At 39.6% G+C, this 26606-nt stretch overlaps 1 protein-coding gene across 1 annotated transcript in view; it reads left to right on the forward strand.

Annotated features, from left to right (window-relative positions):
• sdk2a (sidekick cell adhesion molecule 2a) overlaps positions 1-26606 on the forward strand; it is a 123949-nt gene that overhangs the window by 76118 nt on the left and 21225 nt on the right. Inside the window, 21 exon segments of the mRNA XM_028455098.1 lie at positions 2927-3023; positions 3391-3544; positions 3546-3569; positions 3571-3598; positions 4306-4389; positions 4526-4720; positions 5248-5364; positions 5658-5825; positions 7625-7727; positions 8459-8635; positions 8908-9044; positions 11125-11272; positions 12393-12533; positions 12869-13050; positions 18838-18953; positions 21060-21255; positions 21332-21430; positions 22815-23006; positions 23109-23230; positions 23337-23446; positions 24402-24552. Coding sequence (XP_028310899.1) covers positions 2927-3023; positions 3391-3544; positions 3546-3569; positions 3571-3598; positions 4306-4389; positions 4526-4720; positions 5248-5364; positions 5658-5825; positions 7625-7727; positions 8459-8635; positions 8908-9044; positions 11125-11272; positions 12393-12533; positions 12869-13050; positions 18838-18953; positions 21060-21255; positions 21332-21430; positions 22815-23006; positions 23109-23230; positions 23337-23446; positions 24402-24552 — 2741 coding nt within the window.

The raw sequence follows: 26606 nt of genomic DNA on the forward strand, positions 1-26606 counted from the left end.
GTACGTTTTTTGGAGTCAGTATGTATTTCTGTTGTCATTTTTGTTTTTATTGGAGTAATTTTGTGTATTTCTGTTTTTTCATTTTTGTGTGTTTTAATGTATTCATGCTTTTGTAATGTGTATTTTTCTGTAATTTTGTACATTTACTTTGGGGGCCTCATAAAATTAGACTGAGTTGCCCATGTCTGCCATTAGGGGTGTCCCGATCCGATACGATTTCGGATATCGGTCCGATAGCCTGAAAAACGAATATCGGATTCAAATTTCCGATTTTTTATTTTATTTTTATTTATTTTTTTTTACTTTTTTTTTTTTTTTCAATTAATTTTTTATTTATTTTATTCAATTGTAGAAGACTGTAGATATTATTTTGAAAGTTAAAAATTATAAAACCAATTGGTTAATAATAAGCAGGTCAGTTTTTCTCACATCTACCGATGCTGACATTTTCTAATGTTCCACACTATACAATACAGTAAGTCATTATTATTATTTTATCAAAGAAGAGAGAGAGAAAAAAAAAACTATGTATGATTCATGCTGATATCGGATCAATATTGGTATCGCCGATATGCAAGGCTGCAATATCGGTATCATATCGGAAATGAAAAAGTTGTATTGGGACATCCCTATATGCCATAGAGCAAACACACACAGATACAAGAATATAAGCACAGTCCCTCCTACAATTCAGATGAAAACCCATTTAGTGTTCACTTACTTATTAAGCTATAATGCTAATGCTATACCATAACACATTTCCAACTAATCTTTCTAAAAATGCAAGAACAAAATCTAATTTCATTTGGTTTATTTGCAGGTCACCTCCTTTTACACACGTTTTGTCCATTTTTTTTTACATTTAGATGAAATAATAATGATACTAAAAATTGCATGAAAAAATTGTCGACAGCATTCATAATTTATATTGTTAGAGAATCCGATCGTGCAGTATAATGGAAACCACACAGCTAATAAACTTGTTAAAAAAAAAAAAAAAATCACTTGCGGCCTCAATTTATATCAATTTACATAAAGATGGCTTCATGCAAATGAAAACGTACTTGTGAAATTGTTGAAAAAAGCCTTTTTTTTTTGTTTTGTTTTTTTTGTTGTTTTTGTTAGCTTCCTTTATATCCAAACTATAATTGTACGAGGAGTTTGTAGTTGCCGTGAGTGTTCCAGGGGGCATTGTGTGGGAATGCTAAATAATGTGTTTTTAAACAAGATAGTTTAAATAAAGTTTAATTAGGGAACTGATTTACATGAGATGCCTAATTGAAACAAAGGGACAAAAGCACCAAAACAGATATCAGAACTCCACTCCATGCACATAGTACAGCATGTTTGGAACTGTGCAATCACTCAAACCCATGCAGTGCACAGTGCTTGTAAGCTGTGCTGGAGGAAAGTGGAGGAAAATGGATCAGATTGGGAGAGAGATCACTGATTGAGGGCAGTGAATCGATGGTTGGCTGGAGGCTCAGTGAAACCTGTGAGTGATGGTGCTGCATTTAATCACTTTTGGTGTTTGGTCTCAATTATGTTACATAATGGCTTCTAACACCTGGGTGAACAGCACGCTTAAAAAAAAAAAAAATAGTCCGTGTGTGATAAAGAGAAGGATCTAAAGTAAACACAGGTGTGGTAATAACAGGATGATGGCGGATGGTCAGTCTTCATCTGACACACAGGCATGTGTCAGGTGCTTTATAGATTTCACTCACTCTTTCTTGCATTTCCATCAGGTTTGGGGTCAATTTTTATTGTAATCGCATATTTGATAATGAATTACAATTGTGTCCTTGGGCAAGGCACTTCACCCATATTGCCTAGTATGAATGTAGTGCGTGAGTGTTGGTGGTGGTCGGAGGGGCACTGTGGCAGCCTCGCTTCCGTCAGTCTGCCTCAGGGCAGCTGTGGCTACAATAGTAGCTTACCACCACTAAGTGTGGAGTGAAAGAATAATGTGTTAATTCTGTAAAGCGCTTGAGTGTCTATGATAAAGCGCTATATAAATCCAATGCTTATTATTATTATTAAGTCGTAGTAGTAGTAGTAGTAATAGTAAATAGTAATAGTAATAGTAGTAGTAGTAGTAGTAGTAGTAATAGTAATAGTAATAGTAATAGTAATAGTAGTAGTAGTAGTAGTAGTAAGTAATAGTACTAGTACTAGTAATATAGTAAGTAGTAATAGTAATAGTAGTAGTAGTAGTTAGTAATAGTAATAGTAATAGTAATAGTAATCGAGTATAGTATCGTCCTCGTCGTAGTCGTATAGTAGTAGTCGTAGTAGTCGTAGTAGTAATAGTAATAGTATAGTAAGGCATCGTACTAGTAATAGTAGTATGTAGTAGTCGTCAGTGTCGTCGTTCGTCGTCGTCGTCGTCCTCGTCCTCCCTTTCCTTTGTCCTTGTCCTTGCCCTGGACCTTCTACTCCCCCCTGTCCTTTCCTCCTTCCACTGCCTGGGGCCCCCGTCGTTCTCCACCTATGTAATTAACATTATTATCTGCTTCATATCAAGCTTTCCCACATTTTACCTTTAAAAAAAATATAAATCGAGGGGTTAGTGACACAAAAAGTATGAAGACTAACAAGGTAACAAATAGATGGGAAATAAATTACATAATACATCATTGTTTTTAGTGTATTTTACAGCTGATTTAAGATGTGGGTTAAACTGACACGTTATCATAAGAGATGCTAACAAGCTAACACAAGAGGAAGGTTAACTTGTATTATGTTATTTATTTCAGGCTGAGTAATTGTGATTGAACTTTAGTAATTGAGAACGTAATTGTAATTGATTTTGTGAGCATAAAAATAATTGTGATTGAATTGTAATTAAACATGGGTAATTGAAAATGTAATTGTAACGGAAAAATGTAATTAATCCCAACCCTGATTTCGATGTGTGTGAAAGATGTAGGAGGACCGGCAGACCCCATCGCCCCCTCCATCATTGTTCCTCCGAGGAACACCAGTGTAACAGTGGGGAGAAACGACGCTATCATGGAGTGGTGTTGCCAATGCAAGGTAAATGCATGGATGAACCAAAAACACATTTCAGATTCACTTGCACACATCCTAGACACACCGTTGCTCCCATCACGTTCACATGTTGCCAAGAAATGATTTTGTTTGAATGAATGAAAGGATTGAGTTTTACAAGTTTTCATTTTCTACCTTCCTCTCTTTGATTCAAGGTTTCCCTTTGTTCTTCCTTTCTCATGTCCAACCCCCCCCCACCGACTTGGAAAACTAACTGTCCATCTCCAATTCAAAGATTTAAACCAGAAATATGAATGCATTAATAACCTTGACAGAGAATGTGCAACCTGTATTAAAAACCACACACAGATTGAATCATTTTCTGACTTTTAAATCTGTTTTTCCTTGTAGACCTCTTGTGAAAATGAGTATAACTTGGAGAAAAGATGGTGCTGTGGTCAGCACAGGGATCCGGGATTTTGGCCGTAGGCTGGTTATCAGCATGCCCACAGTCAGTGACAGTGGCTACTTTGAATGTGAGGCGTCACTTTCGCAGCAGCAGCGTCCCTTCAGTCAACCGCTGGGGCCTACCTGCATGTTCTAGGTGAGAAACCAGATGTCAGAATGACATTTCATAGAGTCAGAGTCTGGGTTGGAGTCAATTATAATTGTGATTGTGAAATTGGTAATTAATTACAATTATGGGCATAATTAGGGGGGCCAAGCCCGCGGGGCCTGGGGACCGTGTATGTAAGCATACGCGGTTCCTAGGACCAGCGGTGCCAGGAACCCTATTGTAATCGTAAGGATTTTTATTAATTTATTTTTTTTTCTCCAGTAATTATATTTTAATTGCAATTGTTGTTGTTGTAATCATATTTGAATTGTAATTGAGTTCAGATAATTGACTTTGTAATTGTAATTGGCATGGAAGTTCTATAAAAACTGTCATTACAATTTATTAAAACTCAAAACTGGGGGAAAACCATGTTACAGTTCTATGTCTTACACATATGTAGTTAACAATTATCACAATATGTTTCATATCAAGTTTACCGACTTTCATATTAATTCGGTAGAATATCACAAAATATCGTAAATATACGTATTGTATTGCAGTACCCTTGTCAATACTCACCCCTAGTGAAGCAGTTTGTGACTATTGTCTGTGAGAGATGCTATACAATTACGTTTTACTTACTTACTTATATTTAAAGACGTAATTGTAATTGAAAAATGTAATTGACTCCAACCCTGGTCAGAGTCATACATGAATTTATTTTATTTTTTATTTTCCCTTCTTCAAAACAGAATATCCTTTATTTGTAAAAGAGCCACCAAGTCATATCAGTGCAGAAATGGAGAAGGTGGTGGATATTCCATGTCAAGCAAGAGGTCGGTGGTGTTTGCTTTTCTTCTCTGTGATATTTCAATCTGTGGAAAAACAACCAAAATATTAAAGAATCAAAAGAAGTATTGGGTCATGAAGCAAAAACAAACAAACAAACACATTTTTTCCCCCCTTGTGCAGGCACGCCACAGCCAGACATAGTGTGGTACAAAGACGCAGTGCCCATCAGTCCTGTGAAGATCCCCAGGTACAGAGTGTTGGCGGGTGGCAGCCTACAGATCAACGGTCTCTTGCCAGACGACACTGGAATGTTTCAGTGCTTTGCCCGCAATCTTGCAGGAGAAATCCAGACTAACACTTACCTCGCTGTTACAAGTAGGTCCTCTGAAGATTTTTTTTTTTTTTTTTTTTTAAAGCTCAGTTAAAAGTTTATTCTTCTTAATTCCTCTCTCTGTTCCCACTCCTCCTTTATTCTTCAGTCCCCCAGCTCTGTTCTCATTTAAATCTGTTTTTTTTTTTTTTCTTTTATCGCCCGTCTCTGTCTTCCTACACCCTCTATCTATATATCTCTTTGCACTGACACATTTGTCACCTTGGATGCTCAGGCAATTATTGGCTATTTTTGAATCAGAGGCTGAGCATGAGGAGCAGGGAGATGGAGGTGCCTTGTCAGATTCTCTGAGCTGTTCCTGAGAATGAGACCTGACAGCTGCCCCCCTTTGTCAAGTCTATTAAGCTCCCAGCTGCCGCCTGCTTTATTTAGGAGAAAGCTGTTTATGTCTCTCATTATCACCTCTGTCACACTTAATTTTGCTTCAATGTATGCATGTGCGTGCGTGCGTGCGTGTGTGTGTGTGTGCGTATGTGTGATGACCGCCCCCCCCCCTGCTTTCCCTTCACAGGTATTGCTCCCAACATCACGGCTGGCCCGACTGACAGCGCCGTGATTGACAGCACGTCAGTCATTTTGCATTGTGAGACCTCTGGAGCCCCACGGCCAGCCATCACCTGGCAGAAAGGTGCGTGGGCTAACTGTGTGTGTGCTTAGCGAGTAGCAGAAAGGAGGGTTGGAGGTTTTTTTTTTTTTTTTTTTTTTTTTGCTCCATTTTGAAATGTCACAGTTTGACGAGAGCCATTGGAAATAATCCAGAATATACATTTCCACCCAACAGGCTGTGCCCCATTACTTTAGCTCACCTGCTTGCTCTCCTCTTTGTTTTCTCTGACAGTTCTCCAATAGCTTAATCTCTCTTCCTTTTCCCCTTGTCCTCTATTCTCTGCCATCAATCACTCCTTCTCCCTCCCCTTGTAGGTGAACGTGTCTTGGCCAGTGGCTCAGTCCAGATGCCCAGGTTCACCCTGCTGGAGTCTGGCAGTCTGTTAATCAGCCCCTCCCACCTCTCGGATGCTGGTACCTACACCTGCATGGCCAGTAACTCCAGGGGGATTGACGAGGCCTCGGCTGACCTGGTGGTTTGGGGTGAGCTGATTAAAAGAAATGAGTCTTCCTTTGTGTTGTTAATTAGCCAATTTATTAAAGCTGTTGGAGATGGTAATTTATTAGATAAAGTTTGACGCATTGTGGGATGTGAAGTCCCGTGGATGGATGCATAGAAGTGTTTTTGGCAACACTTTACTTGAAGTTTTATACAAAAGGCTGACATTACGCTTAGTGCCGTCAACAGATTAAAAATATTGTGCGATGAATTAATTATGCTCTGTGATTAATTAATTTAATTAATCTCTTTTTTAATCAAACCTAAAAATTGCTGAGAAACGCCCTCAACTTGAGGTATTTTCATTTAAATTACGTTTTTTGTGGCAGATCGAAAGAATGATGTATGACAAAGTGGCTTTATAAAGTCATTTATTGTTTTTAACAGACTTCATAACCATTACAGTCCTCTGTATGTGAGACTATAAAGGGCCGCTGATGCCCCATCAGGGGAATATTGATGTGTGCTTTCATCATTCTCCAAATAATAGAAAATAGAAAGGAAATAAAACATCAGGTTCATATGGAGTGCTATCAGTTAGTAAGAACAATTTTCTCAGCAATACAATTATTGAAAACCACACTTGTTTTTTCTCTCCTTCAGATAATTTAAAATAAATAAATCAGACCCATCAATCACAGTGCTGTAAACTAGCACATCAAAAATAACAATGTTCATCACAAAATTAAGTCACTTCTAAAAGTAGTAGTAGCCCCGCCCACATCCTCGACTGAGTATAGTGGACAGTCGGCAGAGTTATCGACTGTCCACTATAATCATTTATCCACTGACATTGTTCATTTGTCACTCATGGATTTATTCATGAGTAACAAATCCACTGCTGTCCGTGCTAGCTGCTACATAGTTAGCGTTGAGGTGGAAAAGTTCCGCTGGAGACTAGAAGACCTCCACTGATCCACAAACTCTTTCTTGCACAATTTGCACACAACTGGGCTTTAGTTTTCCATCTGGTGTGTTTTTTTGTAACTAAAATTGACGCGCTCAATGACTCCTCAGACTCCTCAGCTTCTACCGTTGTAGCCGGTGCATTAGTATTTATGAGTATACCGGAAAAAAAGAAGGGATTAACGCGATTAATTTTTTTAGCACGTTAATTTTTCCTGTTATTAAATAATCCTAATTAACGCATTAAAGTGACACCCCTGATTACGCTGTCATTATGTGTCATTAGCATGAATAAGTGGAGTTTGCTAAATTTGGACACCTTTGGAGCTATGTTGGCATTTTTTGGGTTTGGTGGAGGGATCTAATGGAGTTAGGTAGGGTTAGGGGTTAGGGTTAGGATAAAAAACGATTAGGGTAATGAACGTCACTTAACGACAACCTCCATGACACCTTATTAATGCTAATGACAGGTGTCATCTCATTATAATGACAGCGTGATGTCAGCTTCATGTATAAAACTTCAAGTAGTGTTACCATGTTTTTACTTCATTCTCAATGTCAGTTCTTGTGTTTCTTCACCAGTCAGAGGACAGTGATTTTTGTTGTAGTTTATTCCCAATTTTTTTTAAATAATTCAATTCAGACAGGGCTGACATCATTAATACAGCTCTCTACAGTAGCACCCCTGGGAATGGCAAGCCTAGGCATAGGGTCAATAAATAGCTGAAAAAGTTATTTCCTTAGGAACTCTCCACAATTTGTATGATTGAAGCTGTGTCAAATGGAAACGGTGTGAAAGATAACATCCAAACAATGTAAACTCAATTTTCCTGTGCAAACACAGTGTATTAACAACTGCGTCTGTTTGTTTTGACAGCGCGAACTCGAATCAATAAGCCACCGCAGGACCAGAGCGTCATCAAAGGGACGAAGGCTGTGATGACTTGTGGCGTGACCCATGATCCCAGTGTCACCGTCAGGTAATCACTCACGGCTACTGCATGTCGTTCGGCATTCATTAGTTTCCTCGAGTCAACATGAGCTTCGGCATCAGTGTTGGTTCTAATTAGTTTGTGAAATCTAAAAAGAGATCTAGGAATAATTCTTACCCTTTGTAGATCTCCTTTGGGACGACATTAGAGTCTTAAAGTCGGATTGAAGAAATAAGTCCACGGCTCTCTCGTGCTCTGTGCATGATAGAGTGTGTGTGTGTGTGCATGCATCTGTCTCAGAGGACCTAAATGATGTCTGTGGAGCCCGGTGATTAGAGTGCATGTCACCTGTGGGCCTAAGCCATTGATCAGATTGCGGGGTAAACAGATGAATATGTAAACAGAGTAATAACTTCAGACAGCGCCTTTAATTAAACACAACACAGAGAAGATTAGCTGGAGAGCTCAAATAGTCGTAATTAATCATAGAAGCTCGGGGTATGTGTATTTTGATGTGCATGTGAATGAAAGTGGGGTGTAGGGGAGAGGCAGCTCTATACTGTATGTGTCACAGAGAGATGTGCGCCTTATTCAAAGATCCTATCAAAGCTGTCGGCCCTGCTGGGCTTTTCATCAGTGTCGGCCCCTTCAGTCACGGTGTATGAACTGACACAAGGCAAACAAATGCACCGTCACACCCTCACATAATGAATGGTAAACTGGGAAGAGGCAGCACATGTCTGTCTGTGTGTCTGTGTGTTACATGCAAATACTTTCAGGTATGTGTGGGAGAAAAGCGGCGCGGTGATTGACGTGAACACGGCGCCGCGTCTGCGTCTGGATCCCGACGGCATGCTGCACATCTCACAGACGTGGTCAGGCGACATCGGAACGTACACGTGTAGGGTGACATCCGTTGGTGGCAATGACTCCCGCAGCGCCTACCTCCGAGTCAGGTTCGTCTATTTCCTCCTTGTCGCCTTTCTTCCTATCTTGCCGTCTGCAGTTTTTTTTCTTATTAATGTCTGACCAGAACATGATGGATGGATGTTTTCTCCACTGTTGTGGTTTATCTCCACTCCTCGCTGTAATCCATCACATACCCTCAATATTTGCAAACCAAAGGTGTTGCTTTGGCTTTTTTAACTCTTCTTATTTCCTGCTTTTCTTGTCTGATTTTATTTCATGTTATCTCTTCTTTCTATTTTCTTACTTGTACGCTTATTAGACAACTGCCCCACGCACCAGAAAACCCTGTGGCAATCTTGAGTACCGCTGAGAAAAGAGCCATCAACCTGACGTGGGCCCAGGCGTTCGACGGCAACAGCCCTCTGATACGCTACATCATGGAAGTGTCTGAAAACAGTGAGTGATTTGAAATTTCCAATTACAACCAGTGACACCATTTACGCCACACAAAGCCTAGCATTTTATTTTTTTCAAAGCACTAGGTGCCTCACACTCCCGGGAGGATTTTGTCTCTTTTCTTATTATAATACATTTCCACCGTTCTCCGTCAAATTGGCAGTTGCAGCCTTGCATGCCCTCTGCAATCAATATAACTCAATTACCTCACCTGTGTGCTTTCCGACAAATGATCAGGGTACCAAATTGTGTTGCTGTCCAATGTTCTTATCTTTTCCCCCCTTGATGAAACCTAAGAAACGGGAACGCTTTCATGCACGGAGTAAAAGCTGTTTTAGGTGAAGCTTAGTCTAACTGAATAGATGGTTGCTGATTAAAGGCAGAATGAATGTGAGCATGCAGTTAGGATCGAGGTGTGGTAATAAGAATTGGAATCCGATATTTAAAGAGAAAATCACTGCTTTTTTGTAACCGCTTCAACAGTATGGGTACCACTTTACTTATGACATGACACCTGTCATTAGCATGACTAAGGTGTCATAAAGGCTGTCATTAAGTGTTGTTCATTACCCTAACCCCACTAGATCCCTCCACCTAACCCAAAAAATGTCAACATAGCTCCATAGGTGTCATAATTTAGCGAACAACACTGATGCTGCGTTCACACTGGATGCGTCACGAAATGTTTGCGCGACCAGATTACATACAAAGTTAATGGATAGACGCATCCCAGAGTCCACATCTTTCCTGTGTGGCGGTGCAGTCCGATCCGCGCGTCAAGAGTGTTGGCCGTGCGAGCGCACTCCTGATTTTACGTCATATTTGCACATTCGCACATTAGCAAGAGTTGAGAATATTGAACTCCTGAGACTGTTACGCATGACGAAAGCCAATCAGTCTTTGTTGACGATGATGTCAGGTCGTCAACACGGACACCTGTCTGTTCACCCATTCAACCATGGAGTAGAAGCTGTGTGTGACCACCTGGAGCTGTATGACACAGCCTTTATAACCGGGACCGAACTAGGAAGGATTTGGCGTGGAGGAGAATCAGCGAATAGTTGGTAGTAGCAGGTAAAAGTTCTCTCTGTAGTTTTCATCTTTGAAAGTCAGCACTGAGCTAGGATAGCATTAGCCGCTAATCACAACGGATTTTTTTCACTTGTGGTTTATGATTATGAGAGGAGAAAAAGGAGCACAGCTCCTCACTTCAGCAGGCAGTGAAACTCACAGAGTTGGATGTGTCGCTGGTGGGCGGTGCTTTGCTTCAAACATATGAACCAAAAGGGGAAATTTTTTTATCCTGTGAAACCTGAGGAACGTTTCGTGCGGCAGACACGTCCAGTGCCGCAGAAGACGCATTCGGTAACGTAGCATTAAAGAGTAACTTAACCCCTGCTTTCTGCTGACCTGCCACTAGGACAGAAATTCAAAATATGCCTTAACAGTGGGCGGGGCTCCTGGAGCAGTTGAGACACGCCCACTCTATACTATAAAATTTCCAGTGAACAATCTATGCTATGTTAACTAGCTACTCATTACTCAATATACCTCTCTATTCACTCTTCTCTCAGTCCAACCTACTCACCACAGATTGTACAGCCCACAGCTGATAATTTTATTAAAATGGGCGGGGCTAACAGTGCATGTTTGTGATGCAAGACGTCCCAAAATGTCACATGATCTTGGTCTCAGCCAATAGCAAAAAAAAAATCAATTGTAATATGGGGAAGTAACGCTGACATTTTACAGCTAAAAACACTAAATTACAATACTTTTACTAAAATGTTCAAAGTTGGACTTGGATCAATCAACAGCACTACTTAATACCCAAATACATATGTATTCAGCAATCTTTACCCTTTATTGACAGACTTCATGACACCTTATTCGTGCTAATGACAGGTAATGACAGCATAATGTCAGCCTTGTGTATAAAACTTCAAATAAAGCGGTACCCAGTTAATTTAAAGAAGTTTGAGCTATCAGACATATTTTGAGGATTATTTATGAGCTGACGGGGTCATTTCCTTCAGTGTGTTCTCACAGCTTGCGCCTCTGTGCTTTTTTTCTGGGTCAGATGCCCCTTGGACGGTGTTGCTGGCCAACATAGAGCCGGAGTCTAACGGGGTGACTGTTGGTGGCCTCATCCCAGCTCGCTCCTACCAGTTCCGCCTGTGTGCTGTCAACGACGTGGGCAGAGGGCAGTTCAGCAAAGAGACGGAGCGGTGGGTACTGTTTAGTGGTGATTTATCTTCCTTTTATCACTTCCATGAGAAAAGTGTTTTTGGTGCCCTGGAACAGCTCGTTCTTTCAATAGAGAATCCTTTGATTATTTCCTCAAAGTCCACTTTTTGGTCACAGCCCCTGTGGTGGAGTGAGGGAGAGAGTAGCAGTGGCTACGTGATGGTACTGTTCTATAGCTATTGCTGTGAATGAGCTGAAATTGCACTTTGTGGGGACTCGATGGGTGCACTGACCTAGCTTCATCGCTCCCCCTTCTAATGACGGCCTTTGCTGTGCGAAACACACACTGGTTTTAGAGAGGCGCTGAAATCTCATGGGAATTCTCTCGAATAGCAAAATGAAATATGAGTGTTCTCACACACACACACGCACACGCACGCCAGTATAAACACACGGACTCGAAGTCATTCTGTTCTCATCGTTATTCACCCCCGCACACCCAATGTCTGAGCACAACCTATTTGATTCCTCTATGCCTGCTTTGAACTGAAGGCCATGGCGACCCACCATGCACCTTTACAGTTATTATCAGCACACAGTCATTCACAGAGTTTAATTCCTATGTAAAAGGTGGACGTACAGCTGTGCACCACAGGAAGCGGACTGTGCCTCAGTAAGTGCAAAGCTCTTCTCAGACATCTCTCGGGCACGCCTCTTTGATCTTAAACTCTCTGCTTTATCTCATCCAAAGCAGGACTCCGGTGCAAAGGGGTAAAGAAAAAAAAAATCAAGATGTCATTTTAAATTGACTTAAGGGAAAGTCCGCCTGTCTGCTTGGTTCTCTTTGTCTTTTTCTTTCATATCTTTGCTTTACTCACATTGTCTCCTCATTGTGCTGCTCTGTTCTCTTTGATATCTCTCCGTGCCACAGAAAGACCCTCTGTGGACGTTATTTAATGAATATGTTTAGGACAAAGAAGCAGCACCCTTGCTTTACTTTATGGTGTGCAAAAAAGCTGGCTTTATTATTGATTTGATGTCTATGATGAAATGGAATAGAAATGTGCAGAAACCAAAGATTATTAATACATGGCTGGACTCTTTTTTTTTTCCTCCTGCTCATTTGCGGCTGTTCTTCTATTCCTTCTCTCGCTCCTGCAGGCTCACCCTCCCTGAGGAACCTCCCAGTGCCCCCCCACAAACGGTCATTGCCAGTGGCCGTACCAATCAGTCCATCATGATTCAGTGGCAGCCACCCCCGGAGAGTCATCAGAACGGTCCACTGCAGGGATACATCATCAGGTTGGACCAATACCTGCCATACACTTTTTGTTTTCTTTATTGTCCAAGGATATGTAGTCCTCTCTCGTTATCCAGATGTGAGAATAATGTTCTTATCTTCCTTCTTTTTTTACATTCTCTGTTGCAGAACAATTAGTGCCAATTACATAAATTACGCCTCATTTTTTCCATAGAATCCTCCTATTATTGGCCTTATCAGCTCAGCTTTATAGCTTGTTTTCCACACCCCTATTTCTCCTTTATTCTTAATCAGCAATGCAAATATATCTAACTTCAGATTAAATGTCTGCCCGTGTGGTCTCTATTCATCAAACATCTTTTTTTGTTGTTGCTAGGTACTGTCTGTCGGGGCTTCCAGTCGATTGTCAAATGAAAAATATTACCAACCCAGACCAGAACAGTCTCCTACTGGAGGATCTCATTATCTGGACCAACTATGAGATTGAAGTAGCAGCTTATAATGGAGCAGGCAGAGGCACCTACAGCCCCAAAGTCACTGAGTGGACCCTGCAAGGAGGTGAGAGCCATTCACAGGTTTTATGGCAGATTACCGCAAGTCTACTAATGAAGCGCAGCAAGACATGAGTTCCAAATAAAGTCGGATAGAAGGAGTACTTCAACCTGTTTGCAAAGATCTTTATTTGAAGTGTTTTTTAGTGACAAAGAAGTGTATTTTTCATTTCCCAACATGAATAGACGACCTTTTGTCTGAAGTCTGCCATTATTACAGAGCAGCATTAGTAAAGCTTGTAAAAGACAAGAGAAAGACTAAGTGCTGTTGCCTCACAGCTCTGCTTTTTCATTTGTATTGAGTTCTTTACCCAATAGATCCAACAGTCTTGGACGAACTGTGAGGGAAAATGAACCAAATGCTTCACCTGAGCTAAAGTTCACTCAAGGGTTTTGTGTCTGGCTTCTCCTCCAGAGTTTTAACTCCCATTTATCTTGATTCAATAGAAATTGCTGTTTTTATTTTCCACCCATTTCCACGGTTCTGTGTGAAAATGCATTTATTTAAATTCAGGCTTAGTCACTGGCTCACGCATTGTTCCATAAAATGAGAATAATTTCTGTCACCACCTGAAGACTTTTCTCATCTTCTCCCTAACTTCTCCTAACCCTAACCTGCAAGACATTCAATTTCGACCGGATTCAGATCTTTAAGTTTAAAAAATATACATTTGTTATTGTTTTGCCACAACTTTTAATCCGTGAAAACACCAGAAATGTTTTGGGAAGTCACTTTGGCAGAATTTTGGGCGGGCAAATGCAAGAAATCACAGTGTGAATGAAGTAAAAACACTTCTATGCATCTGTTTGCAGGACTCCACATCCCACAATGCAATGCACAAAACTCTGTGTTAACTGTGGAGATCAAAACACATTTTTAAGCAGCATGTTCAACCTTTAACATTTTTTTTTCCAAGCAAATGATGTTCAATTTAAATATTTATGAAGCCTTTATTTATACTATATATATATATATATATATATATATATATATATATATATTTAATCTCCAGATTACATTTTCTATCAATCCACTTCACTCCTAGGGCTGCTACTTCCTGATTTGGGATAAAACAACAAAGCTTTAAATATAGGCTAATCAACAAATAACTTCAACTCTTCTGTATTGTTATAACATTATGAAGATCTTACTTAAGTTCAAGACATTTTTTAAATAATAAAATTCAGACAGGGTTGACATCGTTAATACAGCTCTCTACAGTAGCATCCCCGGGAATGGCAAGCCGAGGCATAGGGTGAATAAATAGCCTAAAAACTCTAACCCATGAACCAAATGCTTCACCTGAGCAAAAGTTCACTCAAGGGTTGAGTGTCTGGCTTCACCTGCAGAGTTTTAACACCCATTTATCTTGATTCAATTGAAAATACTGTTTTTATTTTCCACCCATTTCCACAGTTCTGTGTAAAAATGCATTTATTTAAATCCAGGCTTAGTCACTGGCTCACGCATTGTTCCATAAAATGAGAATAATTTCTGTCACCACCTGAAGACTTTCCTCATCTTCTCACAGTTCAGATTTAATTGATTCCCCTCATAAATTACCGGGTAATGATGAATGTCATACCCTCCATCGCTGCCAGGGAAAACTCCGTCTCTGATTGTGCACGCTGAGCAAAGTGATTAGAACACATATTGAGAACTTTCACTGGCGTCATGTAGCTTTACATTTCAACAACACCTGGTTATTTTCTACGCCGTTGTTTCCTCGTCTCTGTCTCTTTCACTTTTGTTTGTGCAAGATGGAGAAAAGCAGCAGCATTAAACCCATAGAGAATTACATCTGATGCACAGCAATGGTCAGGGCCGGACAATTTCAGGCAAAACAAGACAGATGCGGTTAGTGTGTGAAAACAGATTACAAACATTTTGTTATTAAGACAAAAACCTGAAAATACACAAGTTGCATGGAAATGTTGATCATTTTGTTGTTAACAATGATTTATTGTCTTTATGAGTGAAAAATGTCATTTTTGCATCAACTCTTAACAAGCGTTAGCATGGAAGCGAAATTCAAAATGCTCTAAAAAAAAATATAAATAAATAAAAATCTGCTTTTTAGATGAAATTCTGATATTTTCTCCAAAAATGTTGTCTCTTTTAATTAACATAAAAAATGTTTTTAGCAAGAATTTATGTTTACAGTCAAACATTTTGATGCACTGTAGGCTGGGTCAAAATATGGTGGAGAAAATAGGTTCAACACAATTTTTTGAAAAAACTGAGTCAGAAGCTTCATAATTCACAATAATTTTAAATGAATATGATTTTCTTCAGTGTCGGGGGCTACGTTTTGGTGAAAGTTGCAAATCTGTGGCACTTATGGTTGATTTGTTGTGAATTTTCAATAGTTTGAACTTTAGAGCCTTACTGTAGAGAAAGAAAAGAAGGAGAATTACAACATGTACATAACAATAGATTCCTGGCAGTTTAGGCTGCCTGCCCCCTCATAAGCAGCTACAATACAAATATGGATGAAAAGTATCCGACCACCAGGTATCTTGAAAAGCCTTCTCACTTCCTGCAATCCTGATCACAATAATAGGATAGAAGCGATGGAGGGATTGATGTGTTAAAATATGGCCTCCCAGATCATTTTGTAACAAGGTGACACAACCTTTTATGCTGTAAATTAACATGCCGCCTGCCTATCAGCGTGTTAAAAGGTTAATCCAGGCTTTTATCACAAGAGGACCAAATGCTTCAGCTTCTCCTGGCTTTCATAAATCACAGTCAGTTCTGGGATTAAGTTGAGTTTGATTTGCTGTGGCTTGTATAGCGGACTGACTCTCATGCCGCACTGACTCCTAACTGGATTCCCTTTCCTTGTACCGTACATGAAGCTTTGAAAGAAACTGACTTGCGTCTCCTGAATGTTTGTCATGTTAAATCTGTTTCCATGAAGACAGATCTCTTAGCTCGGCAAAACATTTGCCGAGCAAAGAGAAACGCTGGAGGAAAATAGAAAAAAATTATCTATTCTGTTCCATATCCCACTCAGACACAGTTATTAAACCTGCAGACTCAGAGGCTATTTTGATTTCATTAAATTGTGCAGATGAATCAAGTGTGGTTATTATGATTCTGCCACTGCAGACTTAAAGTTTTGTAGATTTTTTTCATCATTTTTTTGGTTAGCGTTATTTCCTGCGAGCACTCCCATTTAAAATATGTGAAAAGATCCAAAGCCAATCGACAGTATAAATTGATAAAATCACTTGAATTCCCTACACCAAACTGTTAGTGCATTTTAAACTCACATAACCTCCTTCCCTTGATAAGATTTGTTTAAGTTATGTTGCTACTTTCAGTAACCTATTGTTCGTTTGTGTCTGATTGTTTTGTTTTTTTCATATCAAAATCCTTCATGACCTTACTGTACTAATGCAGTTTAGTTTATGTAATCAATTTGAAAAATATGCATCTTTTTTTTTTTTTTGGCAGAGCACCATAATTCGGGCCACCTTTTAGAAAAAATGATGGAAAAACTCACCTGGCATACGTTGTTCTCAGCTGCATTTTGTGTGAAGCCTTATCAGTTAAAATCAGACTCAGCTCCAATCTCGCAAGGTAAACACAAAAGAGTACCATAGTTTCAAGGGAAATGCAAAACAAAAAAAAAAAATAAAAAAAATCACGTTTATAGCTAACTATAAAGGCTCGAAGGTACGCAAACATCACATTGTTTATTTCCGAGTAATGATTTCATCATTCAGGTCGCCTGATGAACATCGACAGCGAGCGAGGGCATTGGTGCTGTTTAGCTCTGCTCTCATTAATGAGATGTTTACAATCACTCACTGTAATAAAGACACGCAAAATGTGCAAATATACTTTATTTTTTTCCTTGCGACACAAGGGATGGATCCACGTTGGGCTTAAGAACTTTCGGCATTCACGTGGTATGTGATGAAGCAATGTGCTGAAAGCTGATCCCCTTATAAAGATACAGATTACATTTCATCACATAATGAATTTATTGCCTGCAGTTCCATGATGAACGTTGTCATTCCACCACATTCCAAAAAGGCTCAAGGGGATTTCATTCCTGGAAGTGTGAAGACAATTAGAGATCTGTATTTTTTATTTTTTTTATTTTTTTTTGGGTTTAGGGTTAGTTTTTTGCAAGAACTCAAAAATTATGTTTTTGTGTAAAAGTTAAGCTAAAGTGCAAAACAGAGCGGTTTGACGCGAACAATAACCAATAATGTGCTCAATAAATTATTGTTCATAATCACTGAATACACATAAGCATGCATTAACAAAAAAAAATGTCCTCGTTTTTTCCCCATGTGTTCCTTCCACAGTGTTTCTCTCCGTTCGCTCGTTACTTTCTCTCTCTCTCTCAGTTTAGCACTCCCTGTTGCGCTTAAACTCTGCTTGTACGTCTCGCATTAACATGACACAGTGTTACAAAGTGCCCAGTCAACCAATCAGGAGACAGACTAGACAGGGCAAATTCTGATTGGCTGTTTCAGTAACCAATCGTAATGAGGCAGAAGTAATGTGTCCGTAGCTGGCTTGCTTCCGCCTCATTAAGATTGGTTAACGAAACAGCCAATCAGAATTTGCCCTGTCTAGTCTGTCTCCTGTTTGCTTGACCTTATCGCACATTGTAACGCTGTGTCATGTTGAGCGAGTGTATGGGCAAAGTTGAGCGCACAGGGAGTGCTAAACGAGAGAGAGAGAGAGAGCACGAGCAAACGGAGGGATACACTGTGAAAGAGCACATGGGGAAAAATGAGGAAAAATGTTGTTAATTCACGCTTATGTGTATTCAGCAAGTATAAAAAATAATTTCTTGAGCACATTATTGATCTGTTCGCTCGCACTTGCTCAGTTTTTTTGCGCTTTATTGTCATTTTTACACACAAAAAAATTTTGAGTTCCTGCAAAAAACATGTTTTTGTGCTCAAAACTGTGCATTATTTGCTCATAAATGTGGCACAAAAATAACACCATACTCTATGGGTTGAAACCCGTCTATTAAAATTGATTTTTCCTATTGGCTGAGAACAAGATCATGTGACGTTTTGGGACCATCTTGCGTCACAAACAAGCACTGTTAGCCCCGCCTCTACAATGAGTGGTGAGTAGGTTGGAAGTAGAGAACAGTGAATAGAGAGGAATACTGCGTAATGTGCAGCTAGTTAACGTTACATAGATCGTTTGACGTTCATTGGATATTTTATAGAATAGACTGGGCGTGTCTTAACTGCTACAGGAGCTCCGCCCATAATCATAATCAAGTTTTTTTTTTTTTTTTTTTTTTTTTTTTAATTTCCCTCCTAGTGGCAGGTCAGGAGAAGGCAGGGGTTTAGTTACTATTTAAAATGTTAAGCTCTGCAAAAATGCAGGATACCGACACCCTGGAGGCTGGTCTGTTCAGGCCTGCAGGCCTCATGTTTTATACTGCCCAGTTTGTTTGTGCAACTCCCTGCATGTTTGTTTTCAGATGTTGCATTAGAAGTGGTGTTTTCACTTCAATAAAACCGCTGCAGGGTTCACCTGAAAGCTGCCCGAGGCAACCACGTTCAAACCCAGTTTGATTGGCACACACTTTCCATCCCAAATGAGCCAAAATATAAATACTCAAAAGCCCCAAACTCACGCTGTCTTAATGAGACCCATCTGAAAGCGCTGTCATAGATATTCTGCTAATAATCCCTGTCTCATTACTGTTCCTTCTTTTTTTACCTTCACCTGTCTGTCCCTCCTTCTTAACTGATCGTTTCCTCACTCCTTGTTTTTCTCCTTCTTCTCCCACTGAATCAGTTCCCACTGTGCCGCCGGGTAATGTACAAGCTGAGCCTGTCAACTCCACCACTGTGCGTTTTACCTGGAGCGCTCCCAGCCCGCAGTTTATCAATGGAATCAATCAGGGATACAAGGTGAGAAGGTCTTACTTTAAACTAATGCACTCTTGTGGTTAAAGATTGAAGCCGCTGTCCTGATGTTGTAGGGGCTGCAGGGGTCACCAACATGATGCCCATGGGCACCAGGTAGTCCACATGGACCATAATCCCCAATTTCCACTGGATGCGGCTCTGCTGCTTTACATCACCGCCGCGCCACCGGAGCTGATAGGTTTCCGCTGTAGTCTATGGGTTAATTTCCACCAGGCCCGCTGCGCTGCGTGTCTGCTCCTTCCTAGCTGCGGTAGTCCGGTGCCCTCCGCCAGATATACGCAGGGCTTCTATTTCTGGTGGACACCGGAGCACGACGCATCAATCAGCACAGAGCAAATTAAGCTAAACAGGAAATTAAGCACGTATTCCGAAATAAAATATCGGGTTACTTTTCAAAATAAAACCCTTCAGATTATATTTCAAGTATATACATCACCAAAACGTCATAATGTGTAAAAACAAATTCACATCCACTATATTGTTTCCTCTCCTACTGTAACTACACTGTAAACTGCAGCAACTTTGATTTAGTTCATGTTTTACTGGTGCAGTTTTATCTCTCCTCTGTTGGCTGTTGATAAAAAATGTGGCTAGACAAATCCAGAGTCAAACCTTCTTGTTCTCCTTCGTTAGGAACACTGACCTGTTTATTGTTGTGTTCATAACACATGCGTTCTCGCGTGATTATCGTGAGAACCGCTCTGTCTCATGACATCGCTGTCGTTCAACCGGAGTGCACCGTGGCGCACTCAAAACGCAACCGGTGTGGATTACCGGACGGCGGACAGTGGGGCAAAACCGGATCGGTGCCGTGGGGCAGCGGAGACGTATCCAGTGGAAACCCCCAGTAAGAGGTGCCCTCAGGCCTCTTCTAACAAGAGCACTATTAACCAATGAGCTTTGTCTAAAATCTGATTTACTTGTCAGGCTTCAAACTCACATAGATAAATGCAGGTGACAAATGTAAGAGAGTAAGTATTTATATGGCACCTTTCACAGACAGAGGTCACAAAGTGCTTTACATATAATCTCATTCACACACCAATGGGACAGAGCCGCCATTGGACACAGTGTCTTGCCCAAGGACACTTCAACACATGGACCGGTTTAGACCGGGCTCGAACATCCAACCTCTCAATCAGAGGATGACCTCTCTACCACCATGGTCACCCCAAATGTCATTATAGCTTTAATGGAGTACATGCTGCACTGTACGTTTTTTTTTAACTAAATTAACCATCTTTAAATGTTTATTTTCACTGAGACATTGAGGCAAATTTGTTTAAGTGTTGCAGATAGGAATTTGTTAAAGAAGCTGCAAATTGTTTTTAAAAATGAAAAGTGGATTTTTCTAAAATATTACAAAATTGTTCAATTGTACAACATTTGCATGTTGTACGATGAGTTAAAAAGTTGTTAGTTAGTGGCTAGTTTTTGTTTTTTTTGCCTTGCCTGCACATGCTGTCGAAGGTCAACACGACATGAAGTGCAGTCTTTTCAAGACAGCAATGCATGTTTTATTGTTGCAATTAAATAAATGAATTTATTTTTATTGCATAATTGTGACCATCATCAGCCCTCCCTAAGGATGGAGGGGGAAAACATTATTAAAGGGAGAATGTATAAAGAGAGGGCAGTGTTACACCTTGGTGAGCTAGAAAAGAACAGGGAAGAGGGAGTCAGGGTAGGAAAATGGAAGGGGTGGGGAAGAATTGACTGTGAGAGTGCAATGTGATGTTAGTGGCTAGTTAATAAGAGCATAAAGATTTCCTATGAAATGGAATGAAAATGAAACAATTGTATGAATTAAGAAAAAAAAAGAATTGCGTGTTGAAACGTTTCTTACCTTTTTAAGTTACTGCCAGTTTTCCTCACAATCTTACCCTTTAATTAAAGTGAAACCGTGAAATTTAGTATTTAAGAATTGTATATCAAACCAGTAGCCCTTCGGATTATTCAGTACCTTTGAAGTAGCTCGCAATTTCAGAAAGTTTGGTGACCCCTGTTGTAGCGGGGCTTCAAGAAATATTGTGGGTGAAAAAAAAAAGAATAGAAAAGAGTGAAACATGTTTTTCTGATCCTTTCCAGCTCTTGGCATGGGAACCTGGACGTGCCAACGAGTTCACCGTTGTCACCGTCCCCCCCAACTTCCAGGACAGCGTACGTGTAGGTTACATATCTGGCCTTAAAAAATTCACAGAGTACTACACGTCGGTGCTGTGTTTCACCACTCCTGGAGACGGACCCCGCAGCCTCCCCCAGCGGCTACGCACCCACGAGGATAGTACGTGTCTCTGTTTAGGATATGAATAGTATCAAAGGATGAATGTAAGCTTATGTTCCTGCTGTGTGATTTCTAGCCCCCGGCGCTGTGGGACACCTCAGCTTCACTGACATCTTAGACACATCGCTGAAAGTCAGCTGGAAGGAGCCACAGGAGAAAAACGGCATTCTCACAGGTGATCAGGGTTGGGGTCAATTACATTTTTCAATTACAATTACGTCTTCATTTCTCAATGTTCGATTCCAACTAACATATGATGATAGTGACGAGCAGCTTTTTTAATTACAACTAAAAAAAAACAAAACTCATCACTTTATCCTCTCATTGATGGTCACAATGTCCCCCCCTCCCCCTGTGTATGCAACCTCTGCATCATTTTAAACTCCTCCCTCTCATACTGAACACACATCAACCACATCACTAAAACATCCTTCTTCCACCTCCACAACATTGTCCGCCTCCGCCCCTCCCTTACCCAATCAACAGCTGAAATCCTCCTCCATGCATTCATCACTTCCAGACTCGACTCCTGTAATTTTCTAATCTACGGACTTCCCACCACTCATCTCCAAAAACTGCAATACATCTAGAACTCTGCTGCCCGTCTCCTCACTCACACCCGGTCTAGAGAACACACCACCGCATCCTCCAACAGCTCCACTGGCTCCTCGTTCAATACCGCATTCAATACAAGCTCCTCCTCCTCACCAACCAGTCCTTCTATAACCTGGCCCCGCCCTACCTCACCGAGCTCCTGCAACAACACCAACCCACCCATCACCTCCGCTCTGTCGACACTAACTGCCTCACTCCCATCACTCGCACTAACCGCCTCACTCCCATCACTCGCACTAACCGCCTCACTCCCATCACCTGCACTAACCGCCAAACCTTGGTGGACCGAGCCTTCACCATCGTTGCCTCCACCCTTTGAAACTCAGTCCCACTACCAAGCATCTTTGAATGTCCAAAAAGTGCTATAAAAATTTTATGCATCATCACCGGTATTATTATTATTATTATTATTATTATTATTATTATATAAATTACAATTATTATTCTTCCACTTTTCAATTACATTTGTGTTCTCAATGACCAAAGTTCAAATTCAATTAATCACAATTACTGAGCCTTTAATAAATAATAATAATAAATAAAAACGTAACCATCCATGTTCAATTACAACTAAATTACAATTATGGTGACAAGCATTTTTTTTTTCATTAACAATTAAAATTAAAATTATTATTTTCACCTGACAGTCCATTAACATTACATTCTCAATTACTAAAGTTCAAATTCAATTAATCACAATTACCTAACCTGAAATAAATAAACCCATATAACGCAACCTTCCACTTGTGTTAAATTTTTGTTCGCATCTTTTATGATGGACTGGTCAATAAAATACACAAAAAAAAAATATTATCTATCATCTCTTTTGTTTTTCCATCAAACTGTTCTAATCTAGCTTCCTAATCAATGAAAATGTTGGTATTCATGAATTTGATGTTAAGCAATGTAACAATGCACTGTGTTTACCTCTCTTCTTGTGTTAGGTTATCGTATTTCCTGGGAGGAGTTCAATAGGACCAATACGAGGGTGACCCATTATTTGCCGAGTCTTACTCAGGAGTACAAGGTGACCGGACTCACTGCGCTCACTACTTACACCATCCAGGTAGCGGCAATGACGTCCAAAGGCCAAGGCCAGCTCTCTGCTTCTACTATATCCTCTGGAGTGCCACCAGGTCAGTGAACAATGGAGATGTACTAAACATATCCATTGGACAATACTGTCTGCAGCTTTTTTTTTTTTTTTTAATCTATACATTCTTGACTCTCTTTCTCAGAACTGCCTGGTCCTCCCACCAATTTAGCGATCTCCAACATTGGTTCCCGGTCTGTGACTCTTCAGTTTAAACCTGGTTATGATGGAAAGACTTCTATTTCCCAATGGCAGGTTGAAGCGCAGGTAAATTACACTGAAATGGTTGCGAGTTTAAAGCCCGATTACGTTCGGATTTTATCTTTAGTCTAATTTTCTTAAGTGCTGACACGGTTTGTTTGATTGATGGTAGGTCGGTGTGATTGGTGAGAATGAAGAGTGGCTAATGGTTCAGCAGCTGGCTAATCAACCTGATGCAAGATCACTGGAAGTCTTGGATCTGAATCCTTTTACTTTCTACAGGTGAGCACACACAACAGCAAATTCTAGTGTAGCGTACATCAAGGTTGGCCTTATTAGTCTTTAATTACAAATATGACGTATTTAAAATTGAAATGGTAATTGAAAAAAAAATCTATTGCCGTTTTAATCATAATTATATTATAATTGGGTTCAGATAAATAACTTTGTATTTGTAATTGTCATGGAACGTCTACAAAAACCATCAATTATAATGTATTCAAACGCAAACCTGCAGAACCATGTCACAGTTCTATTTCTTACACATACGTAATTAATAAAAATATGGTTCAGATCAAGTTTTTCCACTACCTGTCACTTTACTTGAGGATCATTTTACCATTTTTTGACAGAAAAAAAGGCTCAAATGCCCACATCAAAAATATAATGCTAATATTTTTATTGAGAAATAAGCCTAACAAAGTAACCAAGACATTAAAAACTAATAAGATTTGTAGATTATGTTTTTCAGTGTATTTTACAGCTGATTTAAGACATGGGTCAAAACTCAACCGTTATCATAAGAGATGCTAACAGAAAGCTAACACAAGAGGAAGGTTGTGTTATATGGGCTTATTTATTTCAGGTTAGGTAATTCATGTGATTAATTGAATTTGAACTTGAGTAATTGAGAATGTAATTGTAATGGACTTTCAGGTGGAAATAATAATTTGAATTGTAATTGAAAAAGAAATGCTTGTCACCATGATTGTACTTTAGTTATAATTGAACATGGATAATTGACCCCGACCCTGGTGTACATCTCTCTTTCAAGTAAAATACAGTAGCTTTGGTCATTAAATAAAGAAGTTCCATTACAATAACTTGATTTCCTTTTTGGGTTATTTATGTTTAATGTATTATTAATACTAAATTGACTCCTCTGATTTTTTTTGCATGTTTATCAGATCAATCTTTAGATTTTTTTCCCCTTATCCACTGGTTTTAATTATCACAGGTTCCGCATGCGCCAGGTAAACATTGTGGGCACCAGTCCTCCCAGTCAGGCTTCCAGGAAGATCCAGACCTTGCAGTCTCCTCCAGATATCTCCCCTGCAAATGTAACTCTCCGTACTGCCAGTGAGACCAGCCTGTGGCTACGCTGGGTGGTAAGATGTCTTGCCTCATTGCACAGACACTAGTCCTGATGAAGTTTGACATTGGTAGTGTTTTATTCAAGATTAGTACAAGCATTCTTGGGACTTGGTTTGAATGTCGTGCAGCAGATTTAGTTACTTCATGCATGGAGAATATTCCAAGCTACTCTCTCTATTTCTTTTTAATTAAAGTCTAAGCTTTGAGTATTCAATAGAGCACTTTTTTTCAACTTTTTTTTTTTTTTTAATAAATGTCACTCAGATGAACACAAACAAAAATATTGTCTTCGGTGAAGATGTGTGAAGTGAAGTGAAGACTTCTCTACCTTCTTATCCTGAACAGCAGAGGTGTCAAACTCATTTTAGTTAGAAAGTGAGTCATTTCAACATGAATGTGGCCTAGTTGGCACTTCCACGTATTAATTATATATACAGTTTGTAAGGCACCGATGATATCCAATCAATAATTACTAGATATCAATCCCTGCACGATCTTTACTTTGAAAAAATGATTAATTTAGAAAAATTTTGAGGAGTAATTTGTGGAAAATTGCAGGTTTTTGGAGAAATTGACAGTTCCTTAAAAATGACTGCCATCATATCATAACAACTGGACTATTATTATTATTATTATTATTATTATTATTATTATTATTATTATTATTATTACTATTATTATTATTATTATTATACATACATTTTATATAGCTTTTCTGGGTAGTCAAAGTGGCTTTACAATGAAGGGAGCAGTGTTGGGGTTCGGTGCCTAGCTCAAGGGCACGTCGGCAGTGCTCGAGACTAAGATATCTACAACTCAAATAGTTGGTAGTTGACACAATAATTCATGTTTTATGTGTCAGTTTGACTTTCTCCTATGACCTAATTTGATGTTCTAAACTAAAGAAGTGTTTCCCAAATGGGGGTACGTGTACCCCTAGGGGTACGCGACGGCACTACAGGGGGGTAGTTGAAAGGTGTTATTCAACCTTTGGGTCAGGACCCCATGTGGAGTCGCCTGACATTAATCATCTTCTTCTTCTTCTTCTTCTTCTTCTTCTTCTTCTTCTTCTTCTTCTTCTTCTTCTTCTTCTTCTTCTTCTTCTTCTTCTTCTTCTTCTTTTTCTTTTTCTTTTTCTTCTTCTTTTTCTTTTTCTTTTTCTTTTTCTTCTTCTTCTTTTTCTTTTTCTTCTTCTTCTTGATATCAAAATGATCCAAAAAAGGTTGACAACCACTGCACTAAATACTGTTTCTTTCCACTTATTAACAAAATGAAATTCTTTGAAATGTGTGTTATCGGTCATTTTTTACATCATGACACTCTATTGTTGTTTTGTCATAGTATTCTGAGCTAAATGTAGCAGTCGGACAAAGTGGGACTTGGATTCAGAAATAAGAGAAAGGGGGTACTTGAGCCAAAAAAGTTTGTGAAAGGGCCAGATTTGGCCCCCGGGCCTCGATTTGGAAACCAGCCCTATTCAAGTCTAACTAAATACATTTTGCCCTTTTTTTATTAACATTGCTGCATCCCATAATTTTGTTGATCTTGTCAGCGTTATCAGCGTGTTGCTTTCTAAGCAGTGACACACACACACACACAGTTGTGATACTCCTGCTCATGTAGTATTTAACGTGAGAATTGCCTGTAAAAATAGCACATAGCACAGTGATTGTAGTGTTCTTCTACAGCTGAGTGTACTGGAAATGTTGTGGTCAGTTTCACTGCTGAGGTCCTGAAGTGAATCAATTTACAAAACCACTGTTGCATTAGCAAAGGGTTTTAATGTTCTACCATTTAAAAGGGTTTTATTAAGTATCGTACATTTCACGTGTGTGTGTGTGGTGTGTGTGTGTGTGCGTGTGAGTGTGTGTGTTTTCCCTCATTGGACACACTTCACTGAAACAAGTGGGTTTTTCATTTTAACCTGAGTGTACCTTAAAAAAAAAAAGCTTTTCGTTCAACTTTTGCCTTTTTCATTTTAACTGATCTTCCAGTGCCGCAGTGCAAATGGAAATTTAGTTTAATAAAGGGATTATTAAAATCAGCCTGTTCTTTTTTCTTCTTCTAC

Source organism: Gouania willdenowi, chromosome 8 (genome assembly GCF_900634775.1).
Source record: "Gouania willdenowi chromosome 8, fGouWil2.1, whole genome shotgun sequence".
NCBI classification, from domain to species: Eukaryota; Metazoa; Chordata; class Actinopteri; order Blenniiformes; family Gobiesocidae; genus Gouania; species Gouania willdenowi.